The sequence below is a fragment of the Saimiri boliviensis genome, chromosome 1 (genome assembly GCF_048565385.1).
Source record: "Saimiri boliviensis isolate mSaiBol1 chromosome 1, mSaiBol1.pri, whole genome shotgun sequence".
Taxonomy (NCBI): domain Eukaryota; kingdom Metazoa; phylum Chordata; class Mammalia; order Primates; family Cebidae; genus Saimiri; species Saimiri boliviensis.
Genome location: NC_133449.1, coordinates 103,285,652 through 103,311,828, shown reverse-complemented (window position 1 = coordinate 103,311,828; position 26,177 = coordinate 103,285,652). Strand labels below are relative to the sequence as shown.

Genomic DNA, 26,177 nt, shown 5'->3' with positions numbered 1-26,177 from the left:
TAAAAATACAGTTAGCTGGTGTGGTGGCACACACCTGTAGTCCCAGCCACTTGAGAGACTGAGACAGGAGAATCGCTTGAACCTGGCAGGTGGAGGTTACAGTGAGCCGAGATCGTGCCATTGTACCCTAGCCTGGGCAAGATGGAACCAGACTCCTTCTCAAAAAAAAAAAAAAGAAAAAAAAAAAGCTGCTCGCTCAGTGGCTCATGGCTCACACCTGTCATCCCAGCGCTTTGTCAGACCAAGGCAGGAGGATCCTTTCAGTCCAGGAGTTCAAGATCAGGCTAGGCAATACAGGGAGATACAGCGCCCCTACTTCCCCTATCTGCCCAGATTCGTCTCCCTACAAAAAGACAAAAGAAAAAAAAAGTAGTCTGGCATGGTGGTGTGCACCTGCAGTCCCAGCTGCTAGAGAGGCTGAGGCAAGAGAATCGGTTGAGCCCAGGAGTTCGAGGCTGCAGAGATCTGTGATCGCCCCACTGTACTCCATCCTGGGCGAAAGAGCGAGAACCCATTTCCAAACAAACAAACAAACAAACAAAAAACAAAAAGAATTCAGTCAAGTGTAAAAGTCCTTTCTGATCCCCTGTCTTAGTGAGCACCGGCGGGGCTGGGATTCGAACCCAGTGGAATCAGAACCATGTGCAGATCCCATAACCCATCTAGATCCTAGCAACTCCAGACTGGTAGGGTCACCCGGTCTGCCGGAGGCCGAAGTGCGGGGGCGCGGGCGGGCAGTCATTCCAGCGGGGGAGGGTTCCGCGCTGCTGATTGGCTACGGCCGGCAGGTGCACCCTCAGCCAATCAGCGGAGCCGGAGGCGGTGCCTCCGAGGCTCACCTGGCGGCCGCGGCGCCGCCCCTCTCAGTGTCGTCGGAGCCTCAAAGCACCTGTGAGCTCGCGAAAGTCCTTTCAGACTCCAGCCCGGCCCAGACCGGCCCGACCCGACCGCACCCGGCCCCGGCACTCGCTCGGCGTCCCCGGCCGACCATGGGCCCTTCGAGCCGCAGCCACTCCGCGCTGCTGCTGCTGCTGCTGCTGCAGGTACCTCGGGTCCCCGGCCTTGCGAGGGAAGCACGCTCTGCGCCCCAGCCCCGCGCCCCTTCCTCTCCCGTCGTCACTGCTTCCCTTCTTCCAAGAAAGTTCGGGTCCCGAGGAGCTTAGCGGCCTGAAGCCTCGCGCGCTCCGGACCCCGCGGTGATGGTAGTGGAGAGGTGGTGAGGGGCGAGCGCTGCTTTGCCGCCCCCTTCAGCTGGGGCGCCTGGCCGCGGGCTTCGCGGGGTGGGCTCGGGCGGGCGCTGAGGGCGTTGAGCGGGGTGGAAGGCGGAGTGTGGAGAAGGGGAGCCCCGGTGCAAGTCGAGGGGGAGGCAGGAGAGGTAGGGACGATCCCCGAGGGAGGGAGAGGGGTATCCGTAGAAAAAAAGGCATCTGCCATGCGAAGAAACGTTGTAAATAGGAATGGGGGTCTCAGGGGTAAGAAAGTGGGGTCGGAGGAGGTGGGAGAGCCCCTTGCTCTGAGGACTAGCGCGTTCCCGGTCTAAGGAAAGTGGAGTTGGGGAGAATGAAGACATCTCCAGTAAAACAAGAAAAGAGACCGGAAGGAAAGGTGGGCTAGGTCTAGAGGGGGTGACCCGGCGCTCCCACCCCCGCCCCCCGTCCCACTTGAGAGTTCCTGGGGGCTTGGCCACCGCGGGTTTCGGGGTAGGGGAGGGTGACGTCGCGGCCAGCCGGGGGCTGGGGGCGGGGGTCCTTCCCGAATCCCGACGCCGGGAGCAAGGGAGGGGCGGCGCTGTTGGTTTCGGTGTGAGCAGGAGGGGACCCTCCGAGTCACCCAGTTTCATCTACCTTTCCCCCACCCCAGGTCTCGTCTAGGCTCTGCCAGGAGCCGGAGCCCTGCCACCCGGGCTTTGACTCCGAGAGCTACACGTTCAAGGTGCCTCGGCGGCATCTGGAGAGAGGCCGCGTCCTGGGCAGAGGTGAGGGCGCGCCGCCGGTGTCTATGAGCGGAGTGGGGTAGGATTGGAAAGGGGCCGAGAAACTGCACTCCCACTCCCCTGGGTTGGAATGGGCAAGCTCCCTCCTTGGCTCAACCGACACTCCTTTGGAATTTACACCGATTTGGGGATCCAAATGTTTACGACTGAGCACTGTGGTGGAGGAGGTAGCCCTGCCTGGTTGTTAACTATGTAATAAAGAAGCAGAGGTTGAGGGCATTTACTAGAAGCCTTCGTGTTTCTCTTACTGCCCTGAGGCACTGTAGAGACAGTGTCTCATTTCAGACTGCAAAAACCTGCTGGGTGTGAAGGCCTGGTGGGAGTATTCCCGTTTTACAGATGAGCAAACCGAGGCTCAGAGGGTGACTTCTAGTTGCCCAGGGTCAGCAAAGCAGGTATCTGAACTGGGATCTGACTCTCATGCTCCATTAAGCACCATCTCTAGAATGACTGAATAGCAACCCTCTCCTGGTTACTGGGCTGGGGCTTTTGTTTATACAGATTAAAACTTTCTTTTTTAAAGACAGGGTCTTGCTCTGCTGCCCAGGCTGGAGTACAGTGGTGCAATCATATAGCTTATTGCAGCCTCCATCCTCTGGGCTCAAGTGATCTTTCCCACCTCAGCCTCCCTAGTAGCTGATATCACAGGCATGTGCCACCATGCCTGGCTAATTAAAAAAAATTTTTTTAGGGTGGGCATGGTGGCTCACACTTGTAATCCCCGCACTTTGGGAGGCCAAGGCGGGCAGAGTCAGGAGTCAAGTGGGCAGAGTCACTGAGGTCAGGAGTTCGAGACTAGCCTGGCTAACATGGTGAAACCCTGTCTCTACTAAAAAAATTAAAAAATCAACTGGACATGGTGGCATGTACCTGTAATCCCAGCTATTCAGGAGGCTGAGGCAGGAGAATTGCTTGAACTCGGGAGGTGGAGGTTGCAGTGAGCTGAGATGGTACCACTGCACTCCAGCCTGGGTGACAGAGCAAGACTCCATCTCATAAAATAAAATTTCTTTTGGAGACAGGACTCTCCTCATGCTGCCCAGGCTGGTGTGGAACTCTTAGGCTCAAGAGATTCTTCTGTCTCAGCTTCCCAGAGTGCTGGGATTGCAGACCTGAGACACTGCCTGGACCGAAACATCTTGATACAGATAATATTTCTCCCAAGGAATAATGTTTTTTGTTTTGTTTTGTTTTATTGTTTTTTGAGACTGCCTCAACCTCCTGAGTAGCTGGGATTACAGGCACACGCCACCATGCCCAGCTAATGTTTTGTATTTTTTTTTTTAGTAGAGACGGGGTTTCAACATGTTGACCAGGATGGTCTCAATCTCTTGACCTCGTGATCCACCCGCCTCGGCCTCCCAAAGTGCTGGGATTACAGGCTTGAGCCACCGCGCCCGGCCAATTTTTTGCACTTTTAGTAGAGATGGGGTTTCACCATGTTGACCAGGATGGTCTCAATCTCTCGACCTCGTGATCCACCCGCCTCGGCCTCCCAAAGTGCTGGGATTACAGGCTTGAGCCACCGCGCCTGGCAATCCAGGAATAATGTTTTTTAAAAAGCATGGTAGTTCTGACTCAGGATAAAAATGCATACAAACATCCAATGTACTTCTAGGCCTTATCATTGTGATAATCTAGAGTTTGCTTTGTTCTGCTTAACTGTTGTCCAGGGAACAAGGGAAGGGGCTAGTTCCTCTTCTGGTTTCACTGAATCCCAGGTGCTTACTTTATATCAAACTACTTTCTCCTCTCTCATGATTTCAGTTGATTGGGTGAGTATCACAATAAAATTCTTTTTTTTTTTTTTTTTTTTTTTTTTGAGATGGAGTTTTGCTCTTGTTACCCAGGCTGGAGTGCAATGGCACGATCTCAGCTCCTGGGTTCAAGCAATTCTCCTGCCTCAGCCTCCCGACTAGTTGGGACTACAGGCACATGCCACCATGCCCAGCTAATTTTTTTGTATTTTTAGTAGAGACAGGGTTTCACCATGTTGACCAGGATGGTCTCGATCTCCTGACCTCGTGATCCACCCACCTCAGCCTCCCAAAGTGCTGGGAATACAGGCATGAGCCTGGGTGGTGGTTTTTACAGAGAAGCTACAGCTTGATTGATGAAGCATATTTGCTCTGTGTGCTCTAGAGCTTTCTATTGGATCAGAAGTTGCCTCAGACTCCTGGGCTCAAGTCAATCACCTGCCCTGGCCTCCCAAAGTGCTGGGGTTACAGATGTGAACCATTGTGCAGCCTTGGATATTTTGATGTCAATAGGCATTGAGGATTGGCTTCTCTGGGGAGGCAAATTTGATCCAGCTTTGGAAAGCAAGGCAGGGGCTAGAAACAAGCTTGTATCTGAGCGTGCATCTGGGGTGTCCCAGTGCTAAGGCTGGTGACTTTGTTTTCCTGCACCAAGATAGTTGGTAGCACTGAGGGTGGGTTGGTCTGGTTTTTATTTCTCCCTTCTAAGCTCCTGTGTCTGACCAATAATAATATTATTACATATTAATAGTTTAATAATTCAATAGTGACATGTCTTCACTTTTGCCTCAGACTCTGGGGCAAGTCCCTCACATATTTTACCTCATTTAGTCTTCACTAGAACATTAGGGCAGTGGGCACTATTCTTCCTATCTTGCAAGTGAGGAAACTGAGGCATAAAGGAATTCTGTAATCTGCTGAAGGATCTACAGTTGGTCTTTCCTCTTCCTTTTTCTCCTTGTTTTTCACCTCAAAAGTCTGAAAAAAACAAAAACAAAAAAGGTGTTTGGGGAATTAGTGTCCCATGAAGTAAGCTGAGAATGGAGTTGTTGATAGGGTGGAGCCTCCAAGAGGGGCTAGTGATGATGGAGATGGGTCAGATCAGGTGGGAGGTGGCGGCGGACATTGGGGCTGATGGTTTAGTGGGAAGAGGCAGGTTGGTTTTAGTTCCCTTTATGTTCACAGATCCCACTCCCACACAACAGATTTCAGGACATTTTATATATATATATATATATATATATATATATATATATATATATTTTTTTTTTTTTTTTTTTGGCTTTTTTGGACTGTGGGGTCTACTTGTACCAGTCCAATGTGGAATTGCCCCAGGATGGAAGTGCCCTTCTGGTAAAATCGCATATTCCATCTCAGGAACTGGCTTGTGATTTTAAAAGGCAGCTAGGATTTGGGATGTGGCTTAGCTCTCCTTGGATAGTGCAGGGAAATGAAGGGATGGATATAACACTATCACCAGGTTTAGACATTGGCTTCATGGAGAATTTACTCTGGGAATTCTGAAACTTGAAACCTGTCACTTTGTGTGCACTGGTAGCTTGTAGGGTCTTTGTCATTTTTGTTTTTTGAGATTGAGCCTCACTCTGTCGTGTAGGTGGGATCTTGGCCCACTGCAACTCTGCCTCCCAGATTCAAGCGATTCTCCTGCCTCAGCCTCCGGAGTAGCTGTGATCATAGGCATGTGCCACCACACCCAGCTAATTTTTGATATTTTTAGTAGAGACAGGTTTCACCATGTTGGCTAGGCTGGTCTCGAACTCCTGACTTCAGGTGATCCACCTGCCTCGGCCTCCCAAAATGCTGAGATTACAGGCATGAGCCACCATGCCTGGTCAGCTGTAGGGTCTTAACTGAACTCAGGGGACTTTGTAGTGGTTTGCTAGGGTCACTCTCTGCCCCATTCCATGGCTGACCCCACGATCTCAACCTTATATTTATTCCATTGGTTCCTCTCCAGCTTCTAGAATGAAGATTGTTAAAAGAAACAAAAAAAACTAAACTGTAATAAACCAGTTCTTCAGAGTTGCTGCTTATTTTCCTTCCTCTTAGCACACACTGGTTTGAGAAACCCAGGCTGTTAGACAGTTTAGGATCTCAGAAGTATTAGCCTAGTGACCACAACTGTAAGTTGATTCAAGGGTGGAAAAAAGCTGGCAGGCTTTCCAGTGATTGATTTCTTCCCTTGCTTGCTCTACAGTCTGGCCTTGGGAACATAGGGCCTATATTTCAGGGTTGAGCTTTGGCTGTTTGAGGGGTTGACCTAGTTCACAAGCACCCACTTGTGTGGATTAAATACACCCATTTCCCTTTTTTTTTTTTTTTTTCTTTTTTGAGACAGAGCTTTCCCCAATCACCCAGACTAGAGTACAGTGACATGATCTCGACTCACTGCAACCTCTGCCTTGTGGGTTTCAGCAATTCTGCTTCAGCCTTCTGAGTAGCTGGGACCTAGATGTATGCAATGCCATACCCAACTAATTTTTGTATTTTCAGTAGAGATGGGGTTTCATCATGTTGGCCAGGCTGGTCTCGAACTCCTGGCCTCAGGTGATCTGCCTGCCTTGGCCTCCCAAAGTGCTGGGATTATAGGCATGAGCCACCGGGCCAGGCAGTTTTTTCTCCTTTCTAAAGTACCTGTTGAAAGGTGCAGAAAACAGTATGCAGGCCCCCTAATACAATTAGGCTTTTAAAAAGCAAAACTGGAAACCAACTTTGAGATCACCTTACATCATCAGATCGCCACTTCCCCACCCCTGAAACTCTTAACAGTCATTTCACCAATTACTCATGTCTGTGACAAAGGTTGATCTGAGCTTACTGGGAAAGGAGACCAGTGGGGCACCCTCCTAGCTTTGCCTTTGTGTCTCTGGAGGAGCGGAGGTGGAAGGCCTGGCAAGGCCATGTAAGGAAGGCTAGCTGCTGCTTCCTCCCAGTGGGGCCCTGCCTGCCCCTCTCTGCCAGGTGGTTATGGAATTTCCTGTTTGCTCTCCAGGGGTTTTTATTGGGTGAGGCTTTTCTTCTGAAATGCTCACCTTGGTGTCTGTTACACACTCCCTTCCAAGGTAGCCCCAGATAAGTCAGAGGCTGAAGCTCTCCTATCTCCTAGAAGCTGCCCAAACCCTAAAATCCCTGAGAGGCACCTGTCCCAATCCAATCCTTGCTGGGTTTCTTTCTTTCTTTTTTTTTCCTTTGAGATGGCATGTCGCTGTTGCTCAGGCTGGAGTGTAGAGGTTCAATCTTGGCTCACGGCATCCTCTGCCTCCCACAATCAAGCGATTCTCCAGCCTCAGCCTCCCGAGTAGCTGGGATTACAGGTGTGCACAAGCACGCCCAGCTAATTTTTGTGTTTTTACTAGACTTGGTGTTTCACCATGTTCAAGCTGGTCTTGAACTCCTGAGCTCAAAGTGATCTGCCTGCCTTAGCCTCCCAAAGTGCTGGGAGTACAGGCGTGAGCCACCGTGCCCGGCCTCTTACTGTGTTTCTATTCTGCCTCAACCCCATCTCCTTTGATGGCACAAGGCTTTCAAGGAGGAGAATGAAATTGTTCCACAATGGCTGTTTGGGATCCTTCAGTGAGAAGCACAGGAAAGCCAGGTTTGAATTTTAGCCAGTAGCTATGTGACTTTGGATAAGTCACTTTTGGATAAGTCACTCAATTTTCCCACCTATAAAATGGGGCAGGAATACTTATTGATCTGTTATGAGAATTATGTATGCATATTCATTCATTTAGTTCACAAAGGTGAGTGCCTATTGTGTATTGGCACCAGGCTAGAACCTGAGGTTATGGCAGATTGGATGGAACATACATGCGAGTGGGAAGGAATGTAAAGAGAGAAAATAGAATAATTTAAACAGTGGCTGATATTTCTCAGGGACACAGTAAACACTCAATGTAATTTTGAGCAAATGAATGAACACATGAATAAATCACTATCTTGGCTGATGTTTTTCCCTCTCAAACTCTCTGGACTTGGTCCAGCCCTTAAGGTTGATTGTAAATAAGCAGGGAAGAATTTGTTCTGTTAGAACTTTCCGTTACGCTCTGTGTGTCCTGGGCATACTGTGCTCTGAGCATTCCTCTGGACTACTATGGAGGGCAGAGAGGGAGTCCTCAAACTGAATCTGGAAACAGGAGGAAATATAGTCATTTTTAAATATTTTCCACTTTTGGTCAATTAAAAAATCTGTGGTACGTGCTCTCTGGCTGGCTGGATCTTTATCTCTCTATCCCAGTCTCTAACCCCATCTCTATTTCTAGCTATCTATCTCTTTTTCTCTCTCCTCCTCTTTGTTAATGTAAGTTGCCCTAGGCCAGGGATCCCAGTGCCCCAGCTGGTTCTTGTTACTGTTGGGGGGCTTTGGGCCTCCTTCTTTTCTGCACTTTCCTTTTTTTTTTTTTTTTTTTTTTTGAGATGGAGTTTCGCTCTTGTTACCCAGGCTGGAGTGCAATGGCGCGATCTCGGCTCACCGCAACCTCCGCCTCCTGGGTTCAAGCGATTCTCCTGCCTCAGCCTCCTGAGTAGCTGGGATTACAGGCACACACCACCATGCCCAGCTAATTTTTTGTATTTTTAGTAGAGACAGGTTTTCACCATGTTGACCAGGATGGTCTCGATCTCTTGACTTCGTGATCCCCCCGCCTCAGCCTCCCAAAGTGCTGGGATTACAGGCTTGAGCCACCGCGCCCGGCTTTTCTGCACTTTTCATCTTCCCCCTTCCTTCCTCTTTCCTGCCTCCAATCCTCCACTTCTGCCCAAGCTTTGGGCAGCATCTCCTCCAAATTTAGAAGGTTCTTGAGCCAGACTGCCTAGATTTAAATCCAGTGTCCCTTCCCAGCCTCGGAACATCAGCTGAGGACTTAGTTTCCCTCTCTGTAAAATGAGCATAATAGTATGGAAACACCACAGGATGGTGTGTCAAGTGTTCAGTGAATATTAAACATTAGAGTCCCTGGAGGACTTGGTGCTGTCTGTGTGAGAGTCTCCCAGGTTTTACCTTTGGATCAAAGATCCCCTGCACTCCCTCTCGCCCAGCAAACCAACCAAACCAGTTTCCTCACCCTGCCTGTTTCTGTGTTAAGCAAACAGTACACTGCAAACAATGACTAAGCCTAGTGCCTTTGTTAGGAAGAAACTGGCGTTTTCTTGTTTGCCGCTGTGCAGGGTGCTCAGGGTGGACAGGAACGGGTTTGCCATGGCTTAGGAAAGGGGACCTGCCCATGGAGGTTGTGTAGAACTGCGGTGGGAAGAGTGGGGCAAGGAGCAGCTAGGGCTGGGAGAGTCAGGAGGATCTTGAACTTGTCAGCTTCTGCTTGGCTTTTAAAAGTATTTCAAGCCAGATCCCCTGGCTCACAGTGCTTTGGAAGGCTGAGGCTGCAGGATCACTTGAGCCTAGGAGCTTGAGACAGCCTGAGCAACATGGCAAGACCCCTGTCTCTACAAAAATTAAAAAAAAAAAAAAAAAAAAAATGTAGCCTGACATGGTGGCCTGTAACTGTGGTCCTAGCTACAAAAAATGCAAATATTTGCTGAGTGTCATGGCATGTGCATGTACTCCCAGCTACTTGGGAGGCTGAGATAGGAAGATTGCTTGAAGCCCAGGAGGTTGAGGCTGCAGTAAAGCATGATTGTACCATGGAACTCCAGCTTGGGTGATTGATAAAGAGAGACCTGCCTCAAAAAAAAAAGCATTTCATGATACACATGCCTAAGAATGTCTGTCTATTCTCCCGCTGCCAAAAACACTCTGTCCTAGCCCCTGAGACCTTTGTGGCTAAAAATTAAATCACCTGGGGCACTTCATACAGACTTGTCCTCTTGCAGATTCACCGAGAGCCTATCTCTGAGGTTCCAGATCTGAACTTTTTTTTTTTGAGACAGAGTCTTGACTTGTCATCCAGGCTGGAGTACAGTGGTGCAATCTCGGCTCGCTGCAACCTCCACCTCTTAGGTTCAAGCAATTCTCTTGCCTCAGCCTCCTGAGTAGCTGGGATTACAGGCACCTACCACTATGCCCAGCTAATTTTTATATTTTCAGTAGAGAGGGGTTTTCACCATGTTGAACCCCTCATCAGGCTCTTGAGTATCTGGGATTACAGGCATGTGCCACCATGCCCGGCTAATTTTTGAATTTTTAGTAGAGACAGGGTTTCACCATGTTGATCAGGCTGGTCTTGAACTCCTGACCTCATGATCCATTTGCCTCAGCCTCCCAAAGTGCTGGGATTACAGGCCTGAGCCACTTTGCCTGGCTGACTTTTTTTTTTGTGATGAAGTCTTGCTCTGTCACCCAGGCTGGAGTGCAATGGCATGATCTCAGATCACTGCAACCTCTGCCTCCTGGGTTCAAGCAATTCTCCTGCCTCAGCCTTCTGAGTAGCTGGGATTACAGGTGTGCGCCACCAAGCCTGGCTACTTTTTTTGTATCTTTCTTTTTTTTTTGAGATGGAGTGTTGCTCTGTCGCCAGGCTGGAGTGCAGTGGCGCAATCTTGGCTCACTGCAACCTCTGCCTCCTGGGTTCAAGCAGTTCTTCCGCCTCAGCCTCCTGAGTAGCTGGGACCACAGGCACGTGCCACCATGCCTGGCTAATTTTTGTATTTTTAGTAGAGATGGGATTTCACCATGGCCAGGATGGTCTCGATCTCTTGACCTCGTGATCCGCCCGCCTCGGCCTCCCAAAGTGCTGGGATTACAAGCGTGAGCCACCGCGCCCAGCCATTTTTTTGGTATCTTTGTAGAGATGGGGTTTCACCATCTTGGCCGGGCTGGTCTCGAACTCCTGACCTCAGGTGATCCACATGCCTCGGCCTCCCAAAGTGCTGAGATTGCAGGTGTGATCCACCATGCCCAGCCTTGAACTTGACATTTTTAAAAGCTCTTTAGACCAAGTGTGGTGGCTCATGCCTATAATCCCAGCACTTTGAGAGGCCCAGGTGGTCACATCACAGGGTCAGGAGCTCAAGAAGAGCCTGACCAACATGGTGAAACCCCATCTCTACTAAAAATACAAAAATTAGCTGGGTGTGGTGGCATGTGCCTATAATGCCTGTAATCCCAGCTACTTGGGAGGCTAAGGTAGGAGAATTACTTGAACTTGGGAGGTGGAGGATGCAGTGAGCCGAGATCTTGTCACTGCGCTCCAGCCTGGGTGACAGAGTGAGATTCCGTTACAAAAATAAATAAATAAATGCTCCTCAGCTATCTGCTGCCACCCAATGCATTTCCCTGGACAACCCTAGGGGCTAGATGTTTGATAAGTAAATACCCCCAGCCAGGATGTGAGTACCTGGTTTTCCAGCCAGAGGCCAGGGATCCCAGGGCACACCCTTGATCAGGGAGGGATGAGGCTGGTGCTTCTGCCATGCCCAGGATTGAGAACTCTGTGGGTGCAAATGGAGGTGGATGCAAGTCTGGGTGCCATGGCTCATGCCTGTAAGCCCAGCACTTTGGGAGGCCGAGGTGGGCAGATCACGTGAGATCAGGAGTTTGAGATCAGCCTGACCAACATGGTGAAATCCCATCTCTACTAAATATAAAAGAAGTAAGTGAGGTGGATGGGTGTGGAAGTGGGGGACCCAGAAAAGTAGCCAGTGCACCTAGGCATAAGACTCACCCCTGCCCTCAGGGAGATTCCGGAAAAGCTCTGAGAGAGACCTCTCAGCAGGCAACTCCAGTAGGCTCTGAGAATGCCATTGGAGTGAGAATGCGTTCAGAGGATGCCAGGAGTGGTCAGTTTCACCTGCTGGGCCTTGATGAGTAAGATGCTGTCAGCCATGCAAGGAAAGAGAAAGGGCCCTCCAGGAGGAGGAAGTGAGGTGCCCAAAGGTGTGGCCGGGTCATGGAAGCAGAAGACTAGAGGTGGAGAGTCCCAGGATAAGGCTGCAGAGGCAGCTGGGCCAGGTTATCTCTGGACGTTGGGCCCTGGGTCATCTGGGTCATGGAGGGTTTTCTCTCATGGGCAAATTAATCACTCAGGTAAAACATAAGTTTAAATACATATCTTCATATATATATATATATGTGTATATATATATATATATATGAAAAAGCTTATATATATGTCTATTTGGCAGACAGTGAAGTCTCCTTCCCACCCCAAGCCACTCTTCACCCAGTTCTTCCCCAGGGCACAGGGAATTCATTTCAATAGTCTCTTGTGTATTCTTTTTAGGGTTTCCTTATGGAAAATGCAAACATAGTCTTGTTTCATTACACCAGTGTAAATTCATAACATATGATCCTTATACACAAAACATAGCATATGACAGCACTGCTCTGTACCTTGTTTTTCTCCCAACAACATATTGGTATGTTCTTTCGCTCCACACATATCTTCCTTAGACCGAGTCTTGCTCTGTTGCCCAGGCTGGAGTGCAGTGGCGCAATCTCAGCTTGCTGCAACCTCTACCTCCTGGTTCAGGTGATTCTCTTGCCTTAGCCTCCCAAGTAGCTGAGACTACAGGTGCATGCTGCCACACCTGGCTAATTTTTGTATTTTTTTTTTTTTTTTTTTTTTTGAGACGGAGTTTCACTCTTGTTACCCAGGCTGGAGTGCAATGGCGCGATCTCGGCTCACCGCAACCTCCGCCTCCCAAGTTCAGGCAATTCTCCTGCCTCAGCCTCCTGAGTAGCTGGGATTACAGGCACGCGCCACCATGCCCAGCTAATTTTTTATATTTTTAGTAGAGACGAGGTTTCACTATGTTGACCAGGATGGTCGCGATCTCTTGACCTCGTGATCCCGTCTCAGCCTCCCAAAGTGCTGGGATTACAGGCGTGAGCCACCGCGCCTGGCAAATTTTGTATTTTTAGTAGAGACAGGGTTTCATCATGTTGGCCAGACTGGTTGGTCTCAAATTCCTGGGCTCAAGCAGGCCACCTACCTTGGCCTCCCGAAGTGCTGGGATTACAGGCATGAGCGATTGTGCCCAACCAATAAGACAGTTTTGATTTGGGGGAAGGTTTCCAGCACCTAAGTGGTTCTAAACAAGAAGTAATGCCAGCAGCTTTAGAATGTTCCTTTGCACAAACACTGGAAACAGGAGAAAGGAGGAACAAGTTAGGAAAGGAAAATTAGTTGTTGATGAGGAATATGTTGAGTTTGAGTGTCTGAAGGACCCAGAGGTGGAGTTATCAAAGGGGTGTTTGAGAATGTCAGCTCTGAGCTTGGAAGAATGTGAAGTACCAGTTTAAAGAAGGATTTGTATAGTATAGTGGTCTTTTTTCCTTAATCTTCTGTCAGTAGATACAGAGTTTTCAGACTTCACAGGCTGGAGGATTAAATGATAGAAGGTGTTTATTTGGAGAGTGTTTACTGGAAGGTGGTCAACAGATGAAAGACAAATACTTGTATCCATTTGCACAGGGTTAGAGAGTGGTCCTGTCAGCCACCTTACAGACTTGACAGTTAATTCTCACTATGGCTCAAGGTGGGAACTGTCATCATCCCCTACTCTAGAAGAGGAATCAGGCTCAGAGAGGTTGCACTGCTTGCTCCAAGTCACCCCGACAGGTAATGGCAGTGCTGGGGTTGCAGCCCAGGCCTTTCGTCTTCCAAAACCCTGTTGCCAAACTCAGCACCTCTAGCGAGACTTGATTCACCTTTCTTTTCTTTTTTTTTCTTTTTTTTTTTTTTTTTTTTGAGATAGAGTTTTGCTCTTGTTGCCCAGGCTGGAGTGCAGTGGCACAATCTCGGCTCACTGCAACCTCTGCCTCCCAGGTTCAAGCGATTCTCCTGCCTCAGCTTCCCAAGTAGCTGGGATTACAGGCATGCACCACCACACCTACCTAATTTTTTTTTGAATTTTTAGTAGAGATGGGGGTTTCTCCATCTTGGTCAGGCTGGTCTTGAACTCCCAACCTCAGGGGATCCACCTGCCTTGGCCTCCCAAAGTGCTGGGATTACAGGTGTAAGCCATCATGCCCCACTTTGATTCACCTTTCTAAGGGAAACAAATTCTGTCTCTCTCTCTGGAAAAGCTGTCATTATACCTTTTGCATCTCACTTATTGTGTGTGTGTGTGTGTGTGTGTGTATGTGTGTGTGTACACGCACACATACAGAGTCTTGCTCTGCTACTCAGGCTGGAGTACAGTGGTGCCATCACAGCTCACTATCACCTTGAACTCCTGGGCTCCAGCAGTCCTCCCATCGTGGCCTCTCAAAGTGCTAGGATTACAGGTGTGAGCCACTAGACTCGAACTGCCTCTTACTAATTTTATTTGTGATGCTAGAATTCAGGTTTTTTGTTTGTTTGGCCTTTGGAATGCCTCTTTTGTCTTTTGCTTATGGGCAGTTTCAGCCTGTTTCCCTCTTGACCTTCACTTCCAAATAAATGCTAGCGGAACAGCACTCTCTTCCTTTTGGTCTCTTTCAACTCTCTGGGTCCCAGAAAAATCCACTTGTATTGGTCTTCAAGACTTGACAGGGTGGGGACAGGGAAACTGTCCTAAAGAAACTCTTGTTCCAGGGCCGGGCATGGTGGCTCATGCCTGTAATCCAAGCACTTTGGAGGCCAAGGTGGGTGGATCATCTGAGGTTGGGAGTTCAAGACCAGCCTGACCAACATGGTGAAACCCCGTCTTTAAGTTTAAAAAAAAAAAAAAAGAAAGAAACTCTTGTTCCACATGAGATCTACTCAAGGTGCTTGGGCCAGGCAAGCACCTGGGTGTGGCTCTTGCTGCTGAAAGGGGAAAGTTATTACTGGGACTTAATGGGGCCTACCTAGAAGGGCTGAACCTGTTCCACATGAGCAAGATCATAAATGGTGGCCAGCTCAGGACCCCATGAGGTAATTGGCCTAGTTCTAGTTAATAATTAGCTGGCTTTGTAATTAGGAGAGCTTGTAACAAGCCAAAAACCTTTCAGATTTATTTTACCTGGGCAAGTTCATGAAGAAGAGCACCTGCTTCTGTGGTTTGGCGTTCAGACATGCCTGTGCACCTTCTCTCTTTTTATTTTTATTTTATTTTATTTTTCGAGAAGGAGCTCTGCTCTTGTTGCCCGGGCTGGAATGCAATGGCACTATCACGGCTCACTGCAACCTCTGCCTCCAGGTTCAAGCAATTCTTATGCCTCAGCCTCCAGAGTAGCTGGCATTACAGGCACCCACTACCACGCCCGGCTAATTTTTGTATTTTTAGTAGAGATGGGGTTTCACCATGTTGACCAGGCTGGTCTTGAACTCCTGACCTCTAGAGTTATCTACCTGCTTCAGCCTCCCAAAGTGCTGAGATTTCTGGCTCATGCCTGATCTGGACCCCCTATTTATGATAGTAAACCTTGCCCTCAGCCCTCCCCATTTCTTTTGCTTAATTTTCCTCCAGAACTTTTCACTGTCTAACACGCTATGTATTTCACTTATTTCTCCTGTTCACTTTCTGTCTCCTCTCACTAGAATAGAAGATACGGGAGGCCAGGGATTTTTGTCTTTTGTTTGCATTTGGGCTGTATTGCAGCTAGACTAGTGCTTCGTACATAATAAGGTCTTAATAAATATCAGAAGGAATGAATGAATAAGAAGCTTCAGAATGTATTTAATATAGATGAGTCTATACAGATCTCTCTTTCTAGAGAATATTTCACCGTAGTGATTTTTTTCCTTAAAAGATGGGGCTTTATGTATCAGCCACAGAGGAGGCAGCTGGGAGGAGGGGTGTTCTGAGGGCGTGTGCCTCTGCTTGGCACTCCCCAGTTTCTCTGAGCCCTGCACATCTCTGATGTAACCTTACCTAATTGTCTTGTCACAAAACAGCTTGCAGTCTGGAGTCTAAAGGTCAGATGAGCCATTTCTGCCCCACACTGCTGGGGTGTAAGGAAGCACCAGATCAAAATCTAGGCAGACATCTGAGCCTGCCAGAGCCATCTGTTTGGTTTCCTATTGTCTGGGTAACACCTTCCTTAAGCAAGGCTCCAAGATACACCCAACACCTTCCCCCGGGTGTTTCCAGCATCCTTCAGATCCATGAATTGTTCCAGAACCAGTGTTCGTTATTCCAGTTCTTCAGTGCACAGGACCCTGGAAAGAGCTCAATGAGAGATGCAAAAAGTTCAAAGACAAAAATGCAAGGCTGGCTGGGCATGGTGGCTCATGGCTGTATTCCCGGCACTTTGGGAGGCCAAGGCACTTGAACCTGAGAGGCGGAGGTTGCAGATTGTGCCACTGCATTCCAGCCTGGGTGACAGAGTGAGACTGTGTCTCAAAAAAAAAAAAAAAAAAAAAAGCGAAAAGCAAGCCCTGCTTAATCAGATCTTGGCCAAGATAAAAACATAGTGGCTTCAAAATCCATCTGATTAATAAATATTAATTAGAGAGAGTACTATAGGGCAGTATCTTGTACATCTTTGTGTAACCTAGACCACCCTGCTGCCTTCAGGAGGGTAACTGCCTAATGGTTAGTGTTGCTAGATTTCGCAAATAAAAATACAGGACTCTCAGTTACATTTGACTTTCAGATAAACAATGGCTAATATTTAGTACAAGTATGTCCCATGCAATATTTGAGACAATTATTCAGCGGGGCATGGTGGCTCCTGACTATAATCCCAGCGTTTTGGAAGGCTGAGGTGGGAGGATTCCTTGAACCCAGGAGTTCGAGACCAGCCTGGGCAACATAGGGAGACCCTGTTTCTACAAAAGATTTTTAAAAATTAGCCAGGCCTGGTGGCATGAGCTGGTAGTCCCAGCTACCCAGGAGGCTGAGGTGGGAGGACCACTTGAGACCACAGAGGTCAAGGCTGCAGTGAGCTGTGATTGTGTCCCTGCACTCCAGCCTGGGTAATAGAGTGAGACCCCCATCTCACAAAAAAGTATTTGTTGTTGCATTCTATATTATGATCATAAGCAACAGTGTACTGACTGGCACTTTCTGTATGTTGAACTCTTCCCCTATGCCATCTCCTATAACTTTCATTCACCCGGGTGTGTCATGCACACAGGAAGTAGGAGAGCCTGGCTGTGTATCTGGTGGCTGTTGGACTCCAAAGACTGTGCTCTTTACAGCAGGAAAAGGCAATTAACATGGCAGTCTGTGAGCAGCCAGGTGAAAGGGATGGATCATTCCTTCTCTGAAGGTCTTGGGTGACAGAGGCATCTGCCTGTCCATTTGCTGAGTGAATTTATGCTGAGCACCTGCCAAGCCCTCTGCTAGGCATTGGGGATGTAGCAGGGCCCAAACAGAGAAAAACCCCTGTCCTTGTGGAGTTTCTCTTCTAATTGGAGGGGACAGGTAGATGGTGATCTATGGAAGAAAGAATAATACACAGCAGGAAGGGTGATAAAAACTATGCATTGGGGAGGAGAAATTTAGGGGCAGTCATCACTAAGAAGACTGGCATTTGTGTAAAGATGAGGAAGTGAGGTACTCAATAGGTGTTAGAATATAACTGTGTCAGCTGGGTGTCGTGGTTTATGATTGTAATCCTAGGCCAATACAGGCGGATCTCTTGAGCCCGGGAGTTCAAGACCAGCCTGGCCATGATAGCAAGAAGCCTGTCTCTACAAAAAATGCAAAAATTAGCTGGGTATAGTGGCATATACCTGTAGTGCCAGCTACTTGGGAGGCTGGGGTGGGAGGATCACTTGAGCTGGGAGGTTGAAGCTGCAGTGAGCCATGATTGCACCACTGCACTTCAGCCTGGGTGACAGGGTGAGATTCAGTCTCAAAAATAAATAAATAAATAAATAAATAAATAAATAAATAAAGAATTGGACTGTATCTTGAAGGGACTGGACTTCTATATTCAAGCCTGTATTCATTGAAAAAGACCATTCTCTGGCCAGACATTTTTCTTTTTAATTTTTAAAATTTTTGTCAAAAATAGAGACAGGGTCTTGTTATGTTTCCCAGGCTAGTCTTGAACTCCTGAGCGTAAGCAGTATTACTGCCTTGGCCTCCCAAAGTGCTAGGATTACAGGTCTAAGCCACCATGCCCGGCCAGGGCAGGCATTTTCTAGAGAAGGGATCCTGATGACTCATTGTCATATCTCCTTTATTGTTTATTTATTTATCTTTCTCTTTTGACCTGCCACTTCGGGAACTTCTCCTTTAAAGGGTATCAGATTCAAACCGGGAAATAATGCTCATTCCAAGCACCCCCACCCCCTTGGCATGTGGTCCAAGAGGAATATTGCTCTAGCGGAGTTTTCTAAAGATTTTTTTTTTGTGACAGAGTCTTGCTCTGTTGCCCAGGGTGGAGTGTAGTGGCGCGATCTCAGCTCAGTCCAACCTCCGCCTCCCAGGTTCAAGCAATTCTCCTGCCTCAGCCTCTTGAGTAGCTGGGATTACAGGCACGGGCCGCCATGCCCGGCTAATTTTTGTATTTTTAGTGGAGACAGGGTTTCACCATGTTGGCAAGGCTGGTCTCCAACTCCTGACCCTAGGTGGTCCTCGCTTCTTGGCCTCCCAAAGTTTACGGGATTACAGGCATGAGCCACTGTGCCACCTGAGTTTTCTAAAGAGTCTTATTGAGGAGGGATGAGATTGTCCTAAACAGACATCATGACCTCTTGGGGAGATTTTCTTTTTCTTTTTTTGGGGTGCATGTATACCAGTGTTCCTAGAACCTGCTACTTACAGTGAAACCTGGACTTCAGTACAAGGCTTCCTCCCCAAAAAATTCTTCACCACGACTATGTGGGAGTGTTTGAAAAGGGAATAAGATGACCAGCTTGTTTGTGGGAAACGTTGTGGCTTTCCTATTGGAAAACATCATCCCTTGAATCAGCAGTGAGACAAACACCTGGGCACTTATTTATGGGTAGGTTGGGTGGGGCCCTGAGTCACCAACATTGAAAGGCCTCTCCTGGTGAGGTTTTTCAATATCAGATTGAATCAGCTATGACATCACCCTCTATGGTGAGAGGTACTCCAGGCACCGGCTCTTACTCATAAGTTCCAGGAGTTACTAGCCCTAGATCTCTTCCCTGTTAGCTTCGTGCTACCAGGTTTTTGAGAAATGACAGCTGCTTGGTGATGTCCATGTGGCTGGTTTCATTACCACCCCAACTCCCAGGCTTATAATTATGACTAAACTTTCTGGAGAAAACAGAATTTGTGGTTGTATTTCCTATAATTTTTGCCTTCTTGTCTCAAGTCTGCATTTAAAGAGGCCAGGTGCAGTGGCTCACACCTGTAATCCAGCACTTTGGAAGGCCAATGTAGGAGGATCACTTGAGCCCAGAAGTTGAAGACCAGATTGGGCAACAAAGTGAAACCCTGTCTCTGCACACAGAACAATTAGCCAGGCATGGTGGCACACGCCTGTGATCCTAGCTTCACGGGAGGCTGAGGCAGGCAGATCCTTTGGGTCCAGGAGGTTGAGGCTGCAGTGAGCTGTATTTGTGCCACTGCACTCTAGCTTGGGGAGCAAAATAAGACACTGTCTCAAACAAATAAACAAAAAAACAAACCCTCTTCTTCTTGAGGTTGGATGTTTCAGAGCTTGTATTTTGAGTCTTTGATTTTTTTTTTTTTTTAAGACAGTCTCACTCTGTCACCCAGGTTGGAGCACAGTGGCACGATCTTGGCTCACTACAACCTCCACCTCCCAGGTTCAAGCACATCTCCTTCCCCAGCCAACTAGCTGGGATTACAGGCTAGTGCCACCATGCCCAGCTAATTTTTGTATTTTTAGTGGAGGCAGGGTTTCACCATGTTGGCCAGGCTGGTCTCGAACTCCTGACCTCAGGTGATCCACCCACCTTGGCCTCCCAAAGTGCTAGGATTACAGGCGTGAGCCACCGTGCCCAGCCTGGCAATTCTATTTTCAGATTATAAACAGAAGCTTCTGGAGGCTGTTCACTTACCTAGAGTTCCACAGCTAGGGGAGCTGGGAAGGAAAAGGTATGTGTCCTGCCCTGGCGGGCTTTTATCCCTCTCGTGCTCAGGGACTCTGTTTCTGACAATATTCCCATTCTAGATCCATCACTTGGGCCTAGGAAGGAGCCTCATGTCAAGGTCCACCCATGCAGCCCCTAAATCCCCTTTACCATTGTGCCTGGCTGGGTTTTTTAAATTCAGTTTTCCACAGATGGGAATATGAATTGTTTTGTAAAGTATAACCGTCTCCTGCCCCTCCTTTGTAACAGGTCTTGGAGAATCTTGCCTGTTGGTTCATGGAACTGTTTCCCCTCATTCTTTCTCTTTGACGTGGGCAAGGTGTATTTATTAAGAATACCACAGACCACCACACACAACTTGAAGTTTAGTTCTCCTTGGCACAGTGTGCCGAGTGCCTCCTGTGTGCTCTGTGTCAGTTACCAGCTTTGTCCCCAGGAGTTTGGAGATGACCCAGGGGTGATGGAAAATGCTGGGATGCCAAGTCATCAGACAATGGGCTCATTCAGAATCCAGGTGGGGTGGGACTGTGGGGGTTGGACCAGCTGGTGGAGCTTCCCCGTGGTGAGGAGGCTAGGAGGAGTCTGGGATGTGGCGTGGCATGTGAGCAGGAAGATGGGGAGACTCTCAGCCTCTGTTGTTAGCTGAGAAGGAGATGCCACAAGCCTAGAGGGGAGGGGCAGGACCTCCTATGCGGAGAGAGCAGGGGACAGGAATATGCCAGATGGTATATTTGGATGGTTACTCAGATAGGTCAAGTGAAACTGAGCTTCCGGTCCTAGAGTCACGTAGGGGAGGGGAGGGGAGGGGCTGTGAAAAAACTCCCTCATTGGCTCTTCCTGTCGGGCCTTTGAGGCAGATAGGGCCCAACAGAGCCTAGCAGGACTGCAGAAGGACAATAATGTGGCTGGCGGGTGGGGCCCGTTGGCCTGCAGGCTAGCAAGCTTCCCAGCTCCTGAACCTGGAGAACCCACAGCTGGTCCTCCAACCCTCTCCCTGCCTGAGGTAGCCCTTGGAGACCTGAGTGGTTCAGGCTCATGGCATTAGGCCTGGAGCAGCCCCACTGGCCTATCCTGTACCCTCTTCCCCCACCCCTTAGATGTTTATCCCAAATCCCCTCCTCCTCAACCTTACTTCTCAGCAAATGACACCACCCATCCTGTCCATCCATGTGTCCATCCTCCATTCATTTGTTCAGTAATGACTGAGGGCTGTTATGTGTGTTCTGAGTGGGGTCACAGCAGAGACCCAGACACATATGAATGTCTCCCCTCATGGAATTTGCATTATTGGGTATTGGAGGGAATAGGCAATAAACGTAACCAATGTGCAAAACATTTAGGCTGCTGGGTGGAGACAGGTGTATAGGAAAGATGAATCGGAAAGGAGCATTGCTGGGAAGTACTGGGGTGATCTGAGAAGGGCTTGCTGAAGGGAGACATTTGAACAAAGACCCAAGAGAAGTGAAGGATCAGACCATGTGACTAGGTAGGGAAGGGTGTTCTAGACAGAGGGAACAGCAAAGACACACCCCTGATACTGAGCAGAAGGGCAAGGTCAGTGATCAAGGGGCAGGGGCTGGCAGGGGGGCTGGCAGAGGGCAGAGGGTATTGGCAGCATGTGAAGGGCCTTGTACCCATCACCAGGACTTAGTCTTTCACTTGGGACTCCCCTGGCCCTTTAGCCCAGATCCACTGGCTGCCTCCTCCTGCCAACCCTGCCTCCACTCTTCATTGTGGGCAGTGGAGCCAGTGGTTAATAGTGTGGGCACTGGCCTGCCTGCTCAGGTTCTGAGCTGAGTACAGAGGCATGGGCCTCTCCTGGGCTTCTGTTCCACTTGGCCCAGGGTGGGGCCATGGACTGGCATTCCCAGTGGTGCTCCTGGCTCTGGCATATTGTGACCCCTCTACTGGGGACACCTCCCGATGTTCCCTACCTGGCTCACTTCTCTCTCGTGACCAGTTGCTACTTCCAGGAAGCCTTCTCTGATCTTTATCCCCAGGACCTGTGTCAGGATATGTCCCACCCCTTCCCTTCACCAGTTGGGATCCCCTGAGTTCCTTTATCCTCCCCAGCCAGGCTGGGCACTTGGGAAGTATTTACAGCCCCTAGCATTAAGCCTGGCGGGAGCTGGCACTCAGTAGTTTGATGAGGGACTCTGCTTCGAGAAGATTAGATTGCAGGGTCACCCTGCAACCCCCAGTGGAGGTGGCTTATCTCTGTCTTTTGAGGACTTTTGCAGGGAGGGGGTACATTACAATGGAGAGGAGGAGGCCAGATTCCTAAAACACCACTATTTTTTCAATCACATTTTGCTCTTCCCAAAACAAACAAACTAAAAAACAGGTCAGGGGCTGTGGATCATGCGTGTAATCCCAGAGGATCACCCGAAGTCAGGAGTTTGAGACCAGCCTGGCCAACATGGTAAAACTCCATCTCTACTAAAGATACAAAAATTAGCCAGGACTCATGGTGGGTGCCTGTAATCCCAGTTACTCAGGAGGCTGAGACAGAAGAATCGCTTGAACCCGGAAGGTGGAGGTTGCAGTGAACCAAGAGTGAGCACCACTGCACTCCAGCCTGGGCGACAGAGCGAGACTCAGTCTAAAAAAAAAAAAAAAAAAAGGCCCAAACCAGCTGAGCTTAGACAATCTCTCTGGCCATCTTTTTAAGTAGTAAGGGACTTTAAAAAATTTGACTCCTCTCTTCCCCCACCAAGGCTATTTGCTTCCTGAAGATAAATCAATTGTAAAAAGTAGCTTAATTTAAAGCATTCAATTCCCCTGCTTCTTACATTGAGGAGAAATTATGGTGACAGCTATTCCTGTTTTGAGTGCTTAGTACCAGCCAGGCACTGAGCCCAAAACTCCAACTCGCTCTTGGCTATTGAGCCAACCCTGTGCCAGAAGAAAATCCCCACCCGCTATAATGTGTGGAATTCACATTATAGTGGGGGACGGGAAGGGGGAAACAAACGCAGCCTGCAGATCCCGGAGAATGCCTGGTGAAAGTAGTGGGGGAAGAAGTCCAGGTTCAGCTGGGAAAATGGGACAGGAGTTTTGGGAGTAGGTTTACACCTCAAATGCCTTTATGGCTACAGTCCTAGCCTCCTTCCTACTTTCAAGTAAGAGACTGAGGTTTAAGAAGGGAATAAGGGGCTTGGCAGAGGCAGCTGCTGAGGCAGTTGAGGAAAGGTGAGGACTGCCCAGAGGAGGAGGGGCAAGGGAGCCGGAAGTAGGGGAGGGAAGAAGAAATTTGAGGAGGGGTCTCTGGCCCTCTGCCCTCCTCCCCCACTTCTGGGAATGTGGACCCTGGTACCTGCTCCCTTATTTGAAATGCTGATTAGTTTATTAGCAGTTGTTTACAGGTCTTTGGCCTGTCTGACGTTTTAACCCTGTGAAGTCTGAGGAAACAGCTCGCTCTCTCTCCTTTTTTTTTTTTTTTTTTTTTTTTTGAGATACAGTCTCACTCTATTGCCCAGGCTAGAGTGTAGTGGCACAACCTCAGCTCACTGCAACCTCCGCCTCCCATGTTCAAGCGATCTTCCTGCCTCAGCCTCCTGAGTAGCGAATTTTTAGCAGAGATGGGGTTTCACCATGTTGTTCAGGCTGGTCTAGAATTCCTGATCTCGTGATCTGCCCGCCTTGGCCTCCCAGTCGGAATTACAGGCGTGAGTCACTGAGTCCGGCCTCCATTCTCTGTCTTTGATGTGCTTCAAAACCGCCTGCAAAACTAACTGTAAGTGCAGACTACAGCCCTAAAGAGCTTGATATTTAAGTCTAGGGTGAGTCCAGGAATCTGCATTTTAAAATAAGCCCATCGTTTGCTGGAACTGGTGGTTCCTGGATCCTACTACAGGGGCAAGCTGGGCCAGAGCAGGTTTCCAAACCTGGGCTAGAGCTGGGGGGTCATATGGAGAGCTAAAAAGTACAGACTTTGAGGGACTTTCCTTCCCAGAGGTTTTGAGTCAAGAGATTTGAGATTTGTTTTTTTGTTTACTTTTTTAAAAAGACGATTCTTGGTTGGGCTTGGTAGAGGATGGGCTATGAAGCCATGCAAAGTTGTAGACAAAGCTGTTGGTGGGGGGTGGGGGGGGGCGGGTGGTGTGGGTGAGAGTGTTGGATCAGCAGGTCCACAGCTTTCATCAGATTTCTCCGAGAAGTCTTCCCAGAGGACTTTTAGGCTAACTCTGAGCAAAATTACCAGTCTAAAATGGGAGCCAGCCGGGCATGGCAGCTCATGCCTGTAACCTCAGCACTTTGGGAGGCCGAGGCGGGTGGATCACCTGAGGTCAGGAGTTCGAGAGCAGCTTGGCCAACTTGATGAAACCCTGTTTCTACTAAAATTACAAAAATTAGCCAGGCATGGTGGCAGGAGCCTTTTAGTCTAAGCTACTTGGGAGGCTGAGGCAGGAGAATCACTTGAACTAGGAGGCAGAGGTTGCAGCAAGCTGAGATTGCACCATTGCACTCCAGCTTGGACGATAGTGTGAGACTCCATCTCAAATAAAATAAAAATAAAATAAAATGGGAGCCAATCTCAGAGTCTATCAAGGCAGAGGTGAAGGGAAATGAAGTTGAGGCCTGCAAACTCCATGTGTGTTCTTGGAGAAGCAAATATGAGTAAGCACAATATGCAAGATGTGTAACAAACAGCAGCAACTCAGTGGTGGAGGAAGGATTCCTGTGTATTTGGAGAGGAGACCTTAGGTGGCCAGGGGGCCACCTTTCCTTCCATCTATCTGTTCATCTGTCCACCCCATCATTCACTCGTCCATTCACATAGTCATAGGGCACCTGCTGTATCCAAGACCTCAATGATCTAGGCTGCCAGTGCAGGAAGGGTAGACTGGATAATGCAGACTAGTGGATGATTTGACAGGTTAGCTTACATGGTTTTGGAAAGAGGCATCACTTTTATGAGTCTGCAAACACTACTCCCTAATTTCTGACTTGCCCAGCCCAATATTAAAATGCATCACTAACCCCTCCTGCGGTCTCCAAGAAGCCAGCATGAAACTCAAGCTGAGGAGAAAACAGATCCAGCATGGAGATAAGGCAGCTGCAGTTTCACTTTTAGGTTGGGGCAACTAAGAGTTTTGGGCATTTTCCTTGCTGTAGATGGAGTTAAATTGCGTTTTAATTTTTTTTTCTCTTGAGATGGAGTCTTGCTCTGTTGCCTGGTGCAAGGGCAAGATCTCGGCTCACTGCAACCTCCACCTCCCAGGTTCAAGTGATTCTCCTGCCTCAGCCTCCCAAGTAGCTGGGACTACAGGTGCACGCTACCACACTTGGCTAATTTTTGTATTTTTAGTAGAGACGGGGTTTCACCATGTTGGCCAGGATGTTTTTGATCTCCTGACCTCATGATCCCCGCTCCTCAGCTTTCCAAAATGCTGGATTACAGGTGTGAGCCACTACGTCCAAAAGCTTTTTAATTTTTTTGGAAAGGTCAGGGGAATTTGGTCTATGATTACTCCATCTGGAGTTTGATAACAGATATAGAGATATGTAAGGCATTTTAGTTATTTGATTCTAAATGAAATCCCTAAATTGTAGGGCAATTAATCATGAACCCGAGGGCTCCTGAGTTGTCTTTGCTTGTTTGCCTCAAGACAGGTAACTTGTCTCTCTCTTTTTTTTTCTAGACGTCATGACTTTTAGAGATTTAACACTTTTTAAAAGATTCGTTTTCTTTTTCTTTTTTTTTTTTTTGAGACAGAGTCTCACTCTGTCACCAGGTGCTAGGCTGGAGTGCAGTGGCACAATCTGGCTCTCACTGCAGCCTCCGCTTCCTGGGTTCAAGCAATTCTCCTGCCTCAGCCTTCCGAGTAGCTGGGACTACAGGCGCACGCCACCACGCCCAGCTAATTTTTGTATATTTAGTAGAAACGGGGTTTCACCATGTTGGCCAGGATGGTCTTGATCTCTTTACATTGTGATCCACCCGCCTTGGCCTCCCAAAGTGCTGGGATTACAGGCTTGAGCCACCGCGTCCAGCCTAAGATTTGTTTTCTTCTCATGGGAAAGTTCCCTGTCGCAGTTGGATGTAGTTTCTCCTATCTTTGCCTTGTTTTCAGTTAATCTCCTATGTGTCAAATAATCAAAGGCCCTTCAGTTATTTATTGATCAAGAACCCTTCAGTTACTGATGCATTTGGTTTTACATATGTGAGATCGTTTCATGTTTTATACCAACCCTATTATAATTTTATATCATCCTATTTTATGGATGAGACACTGAGGCTCCGAGACATCCCCTTGACTATTTAGTGACAGAGCAGAGATTCACATCTTGTCCCTAACTGCTGGATGCACCACTTCCCTTTCTTGAGAAAACTGGCTCAGGCTCTCCCAACATCCAGGGGGACCAGTAGCAGGATTTCTTTCAAGGGTATCTTGTCTTCTTGTCAATGTTTTCCTTCTGTAACATGACATTAATAGAACCTACTTCCTAAGGTTTTGGGAGAGATTAAATGAGATGAACAATATAGAATGTCAGGTATGTACTCAGGAATACTATTAGTTATGGTGAACATAATTGCTATGATTATCAACACTGACCGAG

General features: G+C 48.3%; 1 protein-coding gene across 1 annotated transcript in view; it reads left to right on the top strand.

Annotated features, from left to right (window-relative positions):
- Window positions 1-880: 880 nt before the first annotated feature.
- Window positions 881-26,177, top strand: part of CDH1 (cadherin 1) — a 94,596-nt gene continuing 69,299 nt past the window's right edge. The window contains exons 1-2 of the mRNA XM_074401530.1: window positions 881-1,043; window positions 1,861-1,975. Coding sequence (XP_074257631.1) covers window positions 990-1,043; window positions 1,861-1,975 — 169 coding nt within the window. The 5' untranslated portion in view covers window positions 881-989. The remainder of the gene's footprint in view (window positions 1,044-1,860; window positions 1,976-26,177) is intronic.